Source organism: Myotis lucifugus, unplaced genomic scaffold (genome assembly GCF_000147115.1).
Source record: "Myotis lucifugus unplaced genomic scaffold, Myoluc2.0 scaffold_620, whole genome shotgun sequence".
In the NCBI taxonomy this organism is placed as follows: Eukaryota; Metazoa; Chordata; class Mammalia; order Chiroptera; family Vespertilionidae; genus Myotis; species Myotis lucifugus.
Genome location: NW_005871668.1, coordinates 330,114 through 345,829, shown reverse-complemented (window position 1 = coordinate 345,829; position 15,716 = coordinate 330,114). Strand labels below are relative to the sequence as shown.

The 15,716-nt window shown below is 56.5% G+C and overlaps 1 protein-coding gene across 1 annotated transcript in view; it reads right to left on the bottom strand.

Annotated features, from left to right (window-relative positions):
• The window catches only part of LOC102427501 (collagen alpha-1(XXVII) chain), a gene marked incomplete at its 3' end in the record, with an annotated part of 129,398 nt that overhangs the window by 54,385 nt on the left and 59,297 nt on the right, over window positions 1-15,716 (bottom strand). Inside the window, exons 9-14 of the mRNA XM_014447154.2 lie at window positions 14,907-14,960; window positions 6,243-6,287; window positions 5,574-5,627; window positions 5,174-5,218; window positions 3,492-3,545; window positions 2,578-2,622 (exon numbers count right to left, since the gene is read on the bottom strand). Of these exons, the coding sequence (XP_014302640.2) occupies window positions 2,578-2,622; window positions 3,492-3,545; window positions 5,174-5,218; window positions 5,574-5,627; window positions 6,243-6,287; window positions 14,907-14,960 (297 nt within the window). The remainder of the gene's footprint in view (window positions 1-2,577; window positions 2,623-3,491; window positions 3,546-5,173; window positions 5,219-5,573; window positions 5,628-6,242; window positions 6,288-14,906; window positions 14,961-15,716) is intronic.

Here is a 15,716-nt window from a genome sequence, read left to right as displayed (position 1 = left end):
CTGGAGGGAAGGGGCTTCCTCCCACCCACACCTGACACCCCAGCGCCAGGGCACAACCCCATCGTGGAGCATGGAATCTGAGGAAGTCACTGGCACGGAGCGAGGAAGCAGGCATGAGCTGACAGCTATAAGGGTTCAAGACCTTGGAGGACTCTGGGCACATGGCTTTGGCTGTGGAAGCCTCAGTTTCCTCATCTGAAAAATCAATCTCACCTCAAAGAATCAGTAGAATCACATGCAGTTCAAATCCCATGCAGGTAAAGGGGCCTCAATAAATGTTGCTTTTGAGGGGGTTGGTTTTGGCTACAGTGCTATCCCTACTACCTGGCACATAGTAGGTGCTCAATAAATTTTTGTTGAATGAGAAATGAGTGAGAGGCCTCATCTCACTCACGAGAAATGAGTGAGAGGCTTCTTCTCACTCACAAACCTGGCGCTGCCTTCCCAGCCGTGAGCAGGAGGTTTTCAGCTCCAAGAAAAGAAAATAAGTTCAAGGAGGAGGCAGACGAAGGGGCTGCTGGAAGTAGGAAAGTGATGGGGAGGCTGCAGGGGAGGGGGTGGAAGAGGACAGCGGAAGCATGGCTCTGTTGACAGTCCTGGTTGCAGCAGGCGAAGAAGCCACTGGCTGCTGCATTCTAACAGCTCTGACCCCCAGAAGCCACACGATCTTGACCACACCATTCACTGGTCTTCTCATCTTTAGTGGCAATGCCTGGCCCTCTGGGAGGCTCCCAAGATGGAGTCAGAGCAATCCCCCATGGGGGCTCTGGAGGTGGCCTCGACCTGGAGTGCTCTACCTCGGATAGCCACAGGGCTCCATTTTCACCTCTTTCAGGTTTCTCAGAAAGTGAGGTGGACTTCCCAGACCAATTTCTCCAACAGCCTATACCCCAAGTACTCCCTGTCCCCCATCCTCTCTATCTGAATACTCAGCACCATCTGCCAGTCCATCATGCATTCTCCGTTCCCTCAAACAATCACTGTCTGTCTGTCTGCCCATGAGAATGGGAGCTTTGTCTTGTCCACTGCTCAGCACCAAGCACAGTGCCTGGCCCGTAGTGCACACCCAGAATTCATTGAATGAATAGATGAATGAATGAATGAGCCAATGAATGGATGAACGAATGAGTAATGAATGAAGCAGTCTCCTTGCCCCAGTCACCTGGCTTGAGGAACAGATCCAAATGCCAGCCCAGCTCTCGCAGACTCCACATCCTGGCCTGAAGCCAGGAGCAACATGTGCTGTTTCTTGCCCAGATCGGGGTGTCAGGTGTCAGACCTCAGGGCACAGAGGGGGCTAGGTCTGAGGGTGAGGGGCTCCTCTGTTAGCGCCTTATAGCCAGGACCTGGATCTTGCCTTTCTTTGTATTCCCCATTTGGCCCCAGAGAACCCAAGTCCATATAGGCAAGGTCAGTGCCTGTGACCATGCCATCAACCCCAGAATCACAGACAGCCCCCTCTGGCCACCTGGAGTGCTCCTGGCTCCCTCCCAGCTGACTCTCAAGTTCTAACTCACCATCCCTTCTCCATCAATCACAAGCAAAGGCAGGTACAGACCCAGAGCTGATGATGGGTCCAAGTCTAGGCCTGACCCTGCAAGGCACAGGCAGGGAGCCTGAAGCCAGCAACAGGGCAGGGCCCGGGAGGAAGATGCCTCAGTTACAGTCCTGGGTCTCCCCCAGCCTAGCAGTGGGACCCTGGACACAACACTCTGCCTCTCGGAGCCTCGGTTTCCCCTTGTGAATAGCAAAGCATTGGGATGAATGGCTTCCCTCCAGGCAAAAGTCCTAGGGAATCCACGTTTACAACTTCATCTCCAATCAGTGGGCCTGGGCCATCATGGAGATCAGAGGCCCCAGAGACAAACCGAGTTAGAATCCTGGCTCTGCTGTTGACTCATTGTGAAACTTCGGACAAATTACTTAATCTCTCGGAGCCTTGGCCTTTTCTTCCTGCCGCACAGATGCCCAAACAAGGGGAAAAACAATTTCCTACCACGATGGAGAATCACAGGCAAAGCTGACAGATGGGGCATTACTGCTGAGCCCCCCCTGTGGTCCCCCTGCCCAGCATCCCCCTGCCCTCTGGCTTGTGTGTGCACGGGTGAAACAGGTGACACCAAGACAACACGGAGACTGAGTGTTCTCTGAGTTAGCAGCACCGACACCTGGCCAGGCCAAGATCCCCCAGTCCCAGCAGGTCCCCGAGCACGGACACTAATGACCCAGACAGCAGACCGCCCTGCCCCCACCTGCAGACACAGAACTGCATGGCAGAGCGCGCGCGCGCGCACACACACACACACACACACACACACACAGGCTCCCTCCTAGAGGGACCCAGTGCCCACAGGAGCCCCACCCCCAGCCCCAGCCAGGAAGCAGCCACTCGTGTTCTGGCAGCAGGACACGAGGCCCAGACAGCCCTACGTGCCGGCCCACACACTCAAAGCGGAGCGATGGCTGAGCAGAGAAGCAAGCAGAGAATGCCCAGGCCGCGGATGGACAGGGCAGCGTGGCCAGTGGGAGGGCAAGTTCCCCCATAGAGTCTGCGTAATAGACACGGAAAATCTTTACCGGCCTACCCATCTTGCCCCTCTTGCCAGGAACACCAGGCAGGCCCTGTAGAGGAAGAGACAGGGAAGCGGTCAGGACAGGATGCCCGCAGGGCACCCCAGCCCCAGAGCACCCACAAGAGGAAGTCACCGAGAGCCTAGCTTCCCGACCACATCCACAGTAGATACCAGCCTTGCACAGAGGGTGGATGGCCCTTGCACTCCTGGAGTTGGGGTCTGCATGGATCTGAACTGAGGAGATGGCCCCCCAAAGTACCCGGTGTTCCTGGTATTCAGCTGGTGCTCACTAAGTGCTCCTTCTGCGTTTCTAAGGTTCTCTTGTGGATGAGGTTACATTTGAGTTCCCATATATGGGCTCAGGCAGGGAGGGGATGGAGAGGAGGGTCCAGAGGCCTGTGGGCCGAACAGTCTCTGTGCTAATTACTCATCTCTGTGCCAAGAGCAGAGCAACCACAGGTGCTGCCTAAACAAATGAGCATGGCCGAGTCCAGGCCGGAGTTTGCAGACACTTGGTCTGAAATACAAAACAGGCAGATTTCTCATTTGCTGCAAGCCCTGCGGAAGCTCCCAGTGCTCTCAGAGCAGAGGCCCTTTCCTGACCTTGGCCTCTGAGTGACGTATAACGTGGCCCAGGCGCTCCCTCCAGCCTCGACTCCCCGCGGCCCCACCTTCCCACCTCGCACTCAGCGCTTGGACTGGCATGACTGCTAAACTTGCCAAGTTATCGTACGCCCCTGACTCTGCACACTCCGTTCCCTATGTCTGGAAGGCACCTGCCTTGCCTGGTCCCCTTAGAGGCCTCCCATGTAAGTCGAGGGCACCTGTCTAGAAGGGATTCCACGATGGCTCCAGGCTGGCACCTGGCAGAGGGAGTGGGTGGGGTGGGTAGGAGGTAAACAGAGAAAGCATACTCACACGCTCTCCATCGGACCCTGGCAGGCCGAAGAGCCCTGGGAGTCCAATGTAGCCCTAGGAAAGAGCAGGTGCGGGGTCAGAGGGCCGAGTGGTGGGGTGTGGCTGGCCCGACCCATCCCAGCCCCCTCGCTGCCCTCCCACGCCCGACTCTTCTTCCTGGCTGGCGGCAGTGGTGGCTCCGGCGGCTCCTCGACGACATAGGCCTTGAGGCAAGTGTATATGCCCATGGACTGCATGGTGCTGGCTTCCACGATGTAGTCCAAAGGCACATACCCTCACGCCAGGGAAGGGCGCGGGCGCTCTCGGGGGGAGGCCCGCCCCGAGCCGGGGCTCCAGGACCTGCAGGAAGGAAGCTCTCAGCTGGGTTAGATGCTAGAGTGGCACCAGGTCCTCCCCACCCCCAGGGACCCTCCTGGGCACCTGTGGCTTCTGTGGTGCCTCCTCCCAGGCCTTGAAGGTGCCCTGACCCCAAAGCTTGCCCTCTGCCTACTTCATACATATGAGGCCAGTGATGGCAGGGTTTGGAGGGCAGCTGGAATGGCCCGGCTCACCCAGGCTGCTCAGGGCCTTGTGACCCTGGACAGGGGTGAGCTGGGACCAGACCAGCTCTCTCTCTCTCTCTGTCTCTCCATGTGGCCCCAAGATGCCTCTCGCAGGGCAAACACCAAGCAGCCCAGATGCCTGTCTCTTTCCTCCTGACCTCCTGGCAGATTAGGGACCCTGTGGCAGAACTGAGAAGACCTCCCTGGGTGCAGAGGGACCCTCTGGGATTAGGGCCGAGACTGTGGCCATAAGTAGCTTTGGTTCAGGAGAGGAAGACACCTCACACCAACCTAGCCTGGCCTTGAACTGTGTGGCCCACGTGCTGAGCGTTCTCTGAGAGGCTGCGAGCCCAGCCCTGTGGACCTCTGGGTCCTCATCTTAGCTCCACCTTCACTGTGCAGTGCAAACGAGGGCCATGGGGTCTCTACCGTGAACCCAGTTTCCTTGGGTACAGAGAAGGTTCCACCAGTTCATCTTAGCCTTCCAAACTCCATTTACTTCCATTCAGTTCCCCCAGAACCTTCTCTACCGCCCACAGCTCACCCGGGAGCCGACACTGCTGGCTCCCCCTAAACACCACTTGCTTCCAAATTCCTGGTATCTCCATAACCATGCAAGAGGCAGAATGGACATCACCCCACTGTAAAGATGGGTAAACTGAGACTGCTAGCCATGCAGGGTTTGCTCCTCCTTGAAGAGGACAATAGATACTTTATCAGCCTCAGGCCTGGGCAGCATTCACCCATCCGACACCACTGGCTCCCAAAAGGGCGGTCCCCTCGCCCTCAGTCAGGAGCAGGAGAGAGGCCTCTGAGGCCTCCAACCACAGGCCAGGTGGCCTGGCTTCGTTCCCATCACGTGGGACATGCTGGAGATTGTAGCAGCTGGACCGTGGCCGAGCCCCCAGCTACTCTCCGCTGCCCAGGCTGCCTGGCCATGGCTCAGGCTTGGCTCAAAAGTCTCCCCTCACCAGGCCGTCCCGCTGTCCCTCTGCTCTCCAGAGAGCACCCAGGCGGGAGGTTGCAGCCCGACAGACACTGGGCGGAGGCCTCCCAGCCCTGCTCTCTCTCAAGCCCACCAGAGGGACAGGTAATGCCCACCCAGGGCCACCTGTATGGCACTTGCCAGGGCCCACTTACCCGGCTGCCTTTGGGACCAGGGTCTCCTACAGGTCCAGGTAACCCCTGAAACATAAAAGACGGAGGGCAAGGACATATGGAGACAGTCTACTTGCTGCCAACAACCCAGGCCTCGGCTGCTCTCTCTGTAGAATGGGAACGGGTTAGATTTGTGGCTTTCAAACTGAGCCCAGCCACCTCAGGACCCCAGGGAAGTGGCTCAAGGGGAGACTGGGTGGATCCCCACCCCCACTGCACCAGAACTGTCTCTTCCGTTCTCTTACTGAGCATCCCTGCTCTCAGGGCCTACCCAGCAGGTGCAACTCCTCGGCCCCCAGCCCACCACCTCCCTCTGCCTGGGGGCCCATGGCCATCTGCACACCACCATGGCCACAGAGCTTCCAGAAGCCATATACTGCACCTGCCTGCCAGGGTAACCTTTGGCCCCTGGGCTGCCCTCCGGTCCCGGCCGCCCCTGCAAAGGAACGGAGAGAAGCGTGAGGAAAGGAGAGACCCTGCCAGGCTCCAGGTCTGAGGGGCAGTGGGGGACTGGGGCTCACAATGGACAAAGAGGAGGGCGGGAATGCGAGATGAAATGGGAGGAAGGGGAAGCCACCGGCTGGCTGCCTGGCCCCCAAGCCCACCCCTCTGCAAAACCGGTCAGACCAGCTCGGAGGGACAAAACCCCCTGTGCCGGCCGCCCAGGCCTAAGACAGCACTGAGGAGGCCTGGCTGGCCCCCACGCTGGCAGCCACTGCTGTTTGATTTGGGCCCGGGCAGCCAAAATTCCTGCAAACCCCATGGCGGTGCGGATAATATCCCCTAACATCGCCCGGAACAGGCCAGCTATTCATGGCTCTAACCAAGCGGAGCAGCTCGTGCCAGCGCCAGGCTGGCGTGGACTCCAGGTCTCGCAGGCAGATGTGGCTGGGGGAGAGGTGGGGTGGGGTGGGGGCCCCAGGAGGTTGGGAGGCTCAACCGCCTGGCTCTAGGGCTCGTTCACGAGGCAGGGCCCAGGGAGGAGGTCAGGGACAGGCCGGGGCTGAAGCGCAGGAGCCGGCAGGGTGGGGGCTGAGGCCGTGGTCCTCACCTGTTCTCCAGGGTGCCCAGCAGGTCCAGGGTAGCCCTTGTATCCCTGTGGGGGAAGAAGCCACATCAGGCCGGGAGGCACATCTGGGCCTGTGGATGGCAGCAGCCCGGCCTCCCTGCCTGCCCTTTCAGCACCACATGCACCACGGCAGGGATGTAGTACGTGCTCAATAAACACTTGCCGAAGGGACCATGTCCATCAGGGTTAGCAGGTGCCCATGTTTTCGTCTCTGCTACTAACAGTTCTTCAACCAGAAGCATCGGGGGACTGTTCACTCCTTGGGCAGGTTTGTGAGCTGAACTGACAGCGTGTCAGTTCATTCTTTCCAAATCCAGAGAGGGTGAGACCCTCAGTTGCCAGGGTAGAGGGGTTTCTCAATGGGTGGGCGGGCTGATGAGGACCTTCAGGTCTGGGATATGCCCAACCACCCCGTGATGCTGGAACCTTCTGTCAGGACCTGCCTCCTCTCATGAGCGGGAAAAGATCTCACACACATTGACCAAGTATATTCACCAAAGGAGCCGCCTGCCTTCCTCTCGTTGGTCCCAGCAACTATTCCAAGGGGACACAGGGCGCCCACAGGCCTGATGGAGGAGTCTGGCAACATCCCAGCACCAACCTTGACCCTCTGTCCCCAGGGTCCAACTACCAGGGTTCAAGGCCAGGTCTCAGGGTCAAGAGAATCAAAATGAGCGTGTGCTTTCAGGCGGCGCTGGGGGTGACCCCTGGGTCATTTCGTAGGAGTTGGGAGCTCTGCAAAGGGAGACCCAGATGTCCTGCTTCCATTGGCTCAGGGCTGCTGTGAACTGGGACCAGGGGCTTCCAGGGCAGACAGGGCGGTTGCCCTGAGCTCCATCAGAGACCCTCACACAGGGAGCCTTGGGCTTGGCTCACACAGTGCCTCACTGACTGGGCAGCTCTGGGTGGGTTACTGCCTTCTTTCTCTGGAACTCACATGACGGGGTTTGAACTGAGGCCCCTTCTGCTCTGGCATTTGAGATCTGGAGGTGTTGGGCTCCCCTAGAGGGTTCTACACAAGACTGTAGAGTACACACACACACACACACACATACACACACACACACACAAACTCCTGCAGACCCCTTCATGCATGGCTGTTTACCCAGGACAGCACCTACCTGACTTCCTCTAGCCCTTATAGCAGCCGTAGGGAGATTATCACCTCCATGTTACAGATGAAAAAAACGGAGTCTTAGAGAACGGAAGCCACTCACCCCGAGTTGCATTGCTAAGGACCAGCAGGTTCACACTCACCACCGTGTCCTTCCGACACCAGAGGCCACACAGAGAACCTTGCAGACATCCTGGGCACCTACAGGGCATGTGCACGCACACACACACACACACACACATATAACTCAGCACCCCCGCAACCCCCCAGGAAGTGGGACTCTTAATTATGAACAGCAGAGTCGGTCTGACCCAGGAGGCTTGGGGAGTTTACAAGCATTCCTCCTGCACCTACTCATGCCTCAGACTGCTCAGTGACATGATTGCATCTCAATCCGGGGCCCGCGAGGCGGAGACAACACGGCTGGCTGAGTCTTCCACATGGGTGTGCGTGCTTTCCCCCAGAGGGCAACTGAGGCACAGGCCACAGCTCGCAGCGGGCATGCAGCCCGGCTAAGACCCCTGGGTTTAGACTGCTCGGCTTCCGCTCCTGCTTCACTGCGGGCTGGCTGTGTGACTTGGGACCACTGATGTCACCTCTCTGGGTCTTGGTTTCCACTTTACAACGGGTGGCTCATGGATTGCGTGAACAATGTGTGTAAAGCACTTAGCACAGTATCTGGCATTAATTCCAGGGCCCTGTAAAGACTGGCTGGTGTTATCAACATGATCTTCCTGTCTCATTCATTCATTCAACAAACACTATCTTAAGTTTTATGCGCCAGCACCATTCTACGTGTGGGTTGCATGAGAATACAACATCCTTTGCCTTAATGGGGTTTACAGTGCAATTAAGGAGATATAAAAAGAAGTAAATAGAAAGGATAATGTCTGGGGGAGGGGGAAGTGGGGAGTAGTTTTCATGGGGGCAGAGTTTCAGGTTTGCAAGCGTTCTGGTGACCGTTGCACAACCATGTGAATATATTTAACACAATTATAACCTTAAATATTGTTAAGATGCTAAATTTTATGTTTTTTAAAACCATAATTCAGAATAAAACTTTAAAAAGAGATCATGGGTGTAGTGACCAGTGCCTTGAAGAAAAATGAGCAGAGTTAGAGGACAGAGGGTGGCATGCGGGGAGGGCATGGCTGCAGGTGGGCAGGCAGGGAAGGCCGCTCTGAGGGGATGAATGAGCTGAGAGAGCTGGACGTGGGTCTGGCTCTCAGAGGAAAGGCGTTTTAGGCATAGGGAACAGCAAGTGCAGAAGCCCTGAGGCAAGAATGCTCACAGGTGGGTTTGAGGAAGAATGAGGTCCATATGATGAGAAACCATGGGGGGTTCCATAGAATCACCATTATTATCCTTCTCCAGTTGGAGCTTGCAGAGAAGAAAGAAAAAGCAAAACTTTTGCATGGAGCCTCGAGCTCTAGGCTGTGTGACTTGGCACAGGCGATTGCCCTCTCTGAGCCTCACTCTGTCACCCTCTGCCTACCCTGAGGGGGTTGCTGCAAAGACCCAATGCAATAACGGGGCAAAGATCCCAAGAGAAGCATGGAAGGTGCTCCCTCCGAAGCCAAAAGGAACCTTCTAGAAACCAGTGCTTTATCAGAGAAGCATCCCAGGAGGAGATTTCAAGTAAACCCTTCACTCGTGACACAGCTAAAAGGAAACGAATGATCATCAGGGACTTCACCCAGGACACACCCTAGCCTGGTTCGGCACTAACGCCTTAATGCATCAGCTCATCAACTCCTTGACATCATGCCTGGGAGGTAGAAATTACTGTGCACACTTGCCAGATGAGAACACTGAGGCTCAGAGAGGCAAAGTGACTTTCCTGGGGCCACACAGCTTCCCAAGGGAAGTGCTAGCCTGTGACTGTAATGTACACACTTACTGAGGCCGGAGGTCCACAGGGCCACCCCGGAAAGACCCCCTGTGACACCCAGCTCCCAGGACAGATCACTGCAGCACTGCTGGGCCAGGGGACAGTCACAGAACCCTAGAGTATCTGAGTTGGAAGGGACAAAGCCATCTATTTCACAGCCTCCTTTCTCACTGGGCAGGCTGAGAAACTGGCCCAGAGAGGGGAAGGGACTTGCCCAAGATCAATTAGCAAGTTACACCAAGCCTGCACTGTCCCCCAGGCTCTGGGCCGGCTGGGCTGGGCTTTGTTCAGAAGGCCACGATTCCTAGATCTGTCCCAAACAGTGGATCCTGAAGGGCCCTGAACATTGCCATGAATATCCATTTCTCCTGGCTGGATGGGAGCAGCGGACGGAGCACTGCCATGCATGGGGGTGGAGTGGGTGGGAGGCTGTATGCTCCCTGAAAGTACCTTGACCGTGTTTACCAAGCTGGGCCAGCTAAATAGCTTCAAATGACAGGGCCCCGGGACCTGCAACCATCTAAACCATTACCTTCTCCAGGGCCCAGCAATTATGGGGCAGGCGCTGACCGCAAGGTGGACCCACGGGCAGTGATTTCCCCACGTGTGAGCGGTGCCCGACTGGCAGAAGGGGAGCGCAGATGCCCCAGGATGCTCCGGGGACCCTGGAGCCTGCAGGGCCTCCAGCTGCCCGGCAGGCGGGTCTCCACAGGACCCGTGTTTATAATACAGCGCGGTCTATATTTTGATTTGGGAGCCAGATTAATCATTGCTTACAATGCACAAGGAGAAACCAGACATCACCTCACTGTTGCTGCAGACAGTCTCCCTGCCGGCTGGGATGCTATTTGGGCTTTGGGCAGGGAGAGGAGGGGGTCCTGTCCTTGCCCAGGGGTCCTGGGGACCAACATGTTCACCCAGGCTCCACCTCAGCCTGCAGGTCCTGGCTTCTCCTGCAGCGAAGTGGGACTCACCACACGTGACCAGCTTAGCATTTCCCTACCACCTCGCAGCCCACCTGCCACACGGGGGCAATCGACAGGACACTTGACAGAGAGAATCAGCAAGGAACCAACATGCCAAGAGGTAGGGGAACCCATGGCATGATGCTGGGCAAGTCCCTGCCCCTCCCGGACCTCCGTTTCCCCAGCGGCTCTCTCAGAGCATCCTGTTGGCTCAGGAACGACAGGATGCTGAGTGTGGGGCTTTTCCAAAAGCACAGTCCACCACGGCACAGCCAGGTCTCCGATGCCACACTGCTCAGTGGGCACTTGCGACGTCAGGGCAGGCCCCGTTTCTGGACGGCCCATTCATTCAGCCGTGCCAGGCACTGAGAATACACTGGTGAACCAAACAAACTCACTCCACACCTCCTCGAAGAGGTTTTGAGTATTAAATACATATTAATACACTCTCTGAGGCTCAGAGAGGGTAGACAGCCCAACAGCAGCAGGCGGCATTGTACATGGAGTTTGAAGGAAGAGCGGGTTGGAGAGCAGAGGGAACTGGACCTCAGAAATGGCAATGGGCGTGGGCCCGAGGCCCAGGGCAGCCCCACAGCAAGGGGGCCTCAGAAAGGTCTCGGTAGGGCAGCGGTTCTCAACCTGTGGGTCGTGACCCCTTTGGCGGTCGAATGACCCTTTCACAGGGATCACCTAAGACCATCCTGCATATCAGATATTTACATTACAATTCGTAACAGTAGCAACATTACAGTTATGAAGTAGCAACGAAAATAATTTTATGGTTGGGTCACAACATGAGGAACTGTATTTAAAGGGCCAGAAGGTTGAGAACCACTGCGGTAGGCGCTCTGTGTGGAACTGGGGGTGCTACATGCAGGGAGAGCGGTACGTCTGCAGAAAGGCAGGAGGCCGCCTTTGGCAGCCTCAATCACACTCCCCCAAAGCATTCCCAGATGGCCCCCTCTGCCCTCCCTTTTATTACAGCTTCTCACAGACGGTGGTCAACTCAGGTGGCAGAGGGAGGGCTCACGGGCAGGGTGAGGGCTGCAGGAGGGCGCTGGAGGAAGGAGTACCAGAGGGCATGCAGGGTTGGCTGGAGTGAGGACTTCTCAGCAGGTGCTCAGCCCCAGCACCGCTGCCCTGCGGGCTGGATCAGCACAGGGGTGGGACAGCAGGCCTGTGCTCTGTAGGACATTTAACAGCATCTCTGGCTTCTACTGGTTAGAAAAGCTAGTAGCAACCCTCTCCCAGTTGTGATGACCAAAAATGTCTCCAGACATTGCTAACTGTTCCCTGGGGCACAAAATCACCCCCGGTTGAGAAGCACCCGTCTACAGAAGAGAAGGGAGGAGGGTCAGACTAGGGACAGCACCGGACTCCACCCTCCCAGGGTGCAGGTGGTGTTCTGGTGACCTTCAGCGCTTCTCCTTCAAGATCATCATGATCATTCATTCACTCATTTAACAAATAGGTATGCAGTGCCTCCCAAGTGCCAACCCTGTATTAGGTCTTGGGGATGTAACATCTCACTGAACCCTCCCAACCAGCCTATGGAGCAACCAAGGCCACATGCCCAAGCTCACCCGCAGGAAAGGGCCAAAGCTGGCTTCCATCCAGGTGTCTGCCGTGGTCCATGCACCTGCCCAGCTCTCGGGAATTGGCTCAGCCAAGCTCCTCAGCAAGCATCGCAGGCGGATGCAGAGAAACTCGCCTCGGGCGGGGAGCCTCTTTTCTACCTGATGGACCCACTCTTATCTGAGAAGTGGTTTCATTCAATTCAGCGTAGGGGAGGGAGGGAGGGCCTGAGGGTCAGAGACCGAGGTTCAAATCCCAGCTCTGCCGCTTAGTGACCCTGAGGGGTATTTCCATTAAACCATTGACTCTGTCTTGGCTGCTCCTGAGAAGCTTGTGTCAGGGTCCCACTCGGACCAAGAGACCCCAGGATCCCTGCGGTGGGCGAGCTCCCCAGGGGTTGTAATGCAGGGTGGGGCCGGGAACCACTGCTGCAGACCTCACCCTCCTCGAGGCCTCTCGATGATCTCAATGCATTCAACACCATTGCTGGCACACGGCCTGGTATACGGGTACACGTTTGCTGAATGAATGACTGGGGGAGTGAATGACTGGTGGAATGAATGAATGAATGACTGGTGGAATGAATGAATGAGCAAAGGAATGAATGAACGCATATGAATAAATGAATGAATGAATGAATGAGACCTAGTCGGGCCTTGGCTTTCTCAGCTCTAAAGAGGCATGATACTGCCTTACCTCCTGGAGGCTATTGTGAGAGAACGATGTGATGAGGAGCAGTAACTCTTCATGCCACCTCCACTTTGCCGGACTATTTAATATGGGAGCCCTCCCAACACAAGCGCCTCTCTCTGCCTGTTTCGTCTCGTAGGCCTTTTCATCTTCTAATAAACCTTATATTTTCACTGTTTTTCTTTTTATTGTCTGCCTTTCCCCACAAGAGTAAAAGCTCTGGGGGACAAGAATTTTGTCTATTTATCCAGCTCAGTGCCCAGCATTCAATCAATTCTGTCAAATAAAAGAATGAAGAGGATTCTTGGTGTCACTCTGAGTTGACACCAATTCCACATGCTGATGAGCAAAGAGGATGCTGACCTCCCTCTTTGCCTCCGGACGTCTGCTTTCTCCCGAGGCTCCCACAAGATGAGGCAGAAAAGCCCCAACAGGACCAGGCAAAGTGGCCACATTTGTCACCAAAGATTCTTGTGGAGGAGAAACTACCTACAAACAGTGAGGATCCCAGGCAGTGACCCACCCTGTCTGTCCTTCCCCACCCCGGGGACCTGAGCTCCCCATTCTCTGCCTACCACCCTCCGTGAGCAGGTGACACAGGGCTGCCACAGACCAAACTCCTCTGTGTTTGCCTGGGCTGGCCCCGGGGTGCAAATGGCTTTGCCAAATAGTTTTTTCACCGCATGGAAGCTCTTCCTTAATTTACAAAAGACACCCCTCCCTGCTCAGGTGAGCTGGTCCATCTTGGTTGGGGGCTCTTGGCCTCCCTGGACATCTGCCGAGAGCAGGGAGCCCCGGAACCCAGGCAGGAGCCGGGCCGTCTGCTTTCCCATCTCCCGCCACCTCTGCTAGACTCCCACCGCCACGCAGAGCGAGACCACCACTGGCTGCTTTATGAGCCAGGACTGGAAGGAGACTTTCCACTCACACCTCATCCATCAGAAAGCGCTGGAGCCCGAGGGGAAGTGAGTGGGGAGAGGAAGTCCCCCTGTGTTCTCGGAGCCAGAAAATTCCACGTTTTCCCAGCTCACAGCCAGCCACAGGCTCCGGTCTGGAGAAATGGTTGAGGGGGACATGAGGCTCCAAGTCCCCTGTGCCATGGGGACCCTTGGAGCAAGGCCAGGAAGGAGCCAGGAGGCACCACAGCTGTCCAGATGAGACCCAGATGGCCCAGAGAGATGACAGCTGTGGTCACAGCTGGGAGCCAGGGTAGAAGCTTAAGACATGGAGACCTGTGCCAATGTATCTACCGGAAAACCCATCAGCAGTTGGGGGGGGGGGGGAATTTCCCTGCAAAGAAGCAGTTGACCCTTGGCCTGCATTGTCCTCCTCCTGTTTCCTGGACACCTACTATGTGCAGTCCCATGCTAGGCTCAGTAGGGAAGGCGACAAAACAAGACTTGCACGACCCGGTTGATAAGGCTGGACTCGGGGTAAAAATAACTAAGCTAAGATGGGCCAGGGGTCCTTGAGCAGCGTGGAGGCTCCTGGCCTGAAGGCTGGGGCCCCAGGGGGCCTTCCTGGAGTGGGCACAGCTAGAGTTGAGTCTGAAAGATGGGGGACCCTGGCTGGGAAACTGGGGAGAAATCCAGGGACACTGGAAGCCAGGGACCCACCGTCTAGGAAAATGGTAGACTTTCCTGCGAGGGCGTTTAGAGCAGTAACCCCCCCCACCCCGCTTGGCTGAAGCAGGGACAAGGTTGGGAGCAGCATGACAACAGCTCAGAAGGTACAGAGCACGTATTGCCTTCACAGAGCATTTGCCTCCCCTGCAGCGTACCAGGGAGGGACGAAGGTTAGACTCAGGGAGGTTCTAGACTTGCCCAAGGTCACACAGCTGGGAGACGGCGTAGCAGCAATAGATCCCAGGTCCGAGGGACCCCAGAGTCCACTCTCCCAATCTCTCTGCTGCAGGCTGACAGCCCCAGGCAGTAGGGAGTCAAGGGAGGCGGGGTTATCGCCGCCATCCAGGTGGGAGGAGGCTAGGGCTCAGGGAGGTAATACGCAGGCCCAAGGCCACTCAGCAGGTTGGAGGTGGAGCCCTGGGCCAATGCAGGCCCTCCCGGCTCTGGCAATATTCCTCCCACCGCCCGTGTATTCCTCAGAAAGGCCTCCCAGGAGTAGCTGCACCCCCAGAGGAAGGACAGCAAACCAGGGCCACTTCCTGTCACACCTCATTAACCATGGTTAGGGGAGGCCTACTCCAAGCCAAGGTGCTGCCTGCCCAGGCAAGCACAGACCCTGGCAAACCTCTCTCCCCTCCCACCAATGTTCCCTGTGCCCAGGGAGCTGGGCTGGGGCTAAGAGAGGCAGGTGCGGGGGTTGGGGCAGGCGGTTCCCAGCTCCTGCCAGATGACCCTGCTTGCTAGGAAGCCCACTGAGCAAGGCAAAGCATCGAAACCGAGGTGTACCTTTCGTCCAAGCGGTCCTGGGTCCCCAGGGAGCCCGGGCAAGCCCATGTCGCCCTGCAAGACAGAGACAAGGGGTGAGCTTGGGGGATGGGAGCAGAGACACGTGTCAAATCGAAGTGTGAGCGCTCATGGCCAGTTGTTCATGAACTGGACTCAAGGAGGCCCGGAGGCCTCAGGAGAGACTGGGGCCTCTGAGCGGAGTGAGGGCAGCCCAGTGGGCAGGGTGTCCAGCCCCTCTCCACATAACCGTCACTCCATTCAGTCACTCCATTTGATCTACAGGGTGTCCCCCAAAATGTAGACATACTTTAACAGCTGAGAGCTCAATTTTGAAAATAAAATGTATCTTAATAAGCGCTGCCTTTATCATTATTCAAAGTGTGTGCATACATTTTGGGGGAAACCCTATATTTTCTATATTGGATTTGGGAAATAGGTCCTATGCTAAATATTTGAGAACCACTGTCCCAGGGTGCATGTAATTCATCTGCCTCAATCCAATCAGCGCTCTCTCCCTCCCTTTCTCTCTCTCTCTCTCTCTCTCTCTCTCTCTCTCTCCATTCCTCATCCTTGCTGGGCATGGTGGTCACCGTAGGAGGCATTTCTGCCACCCCCATGAGACCTGAGAACAGACAACCCAGGAGCAAGAGATAAGACCTGGGTACCAATCCTGCTCTGCACCCGGCCAGCTGTGTGAGCTCCAGCAGCCACCCGCCTCCGGGGCCTCTATTTCCTCATCTGCAAGCTGGGCCCATCTGCCCTGGTTTACAAGGTTACAACGAGGAGCAGATGGGAGTGCATGTGAACATT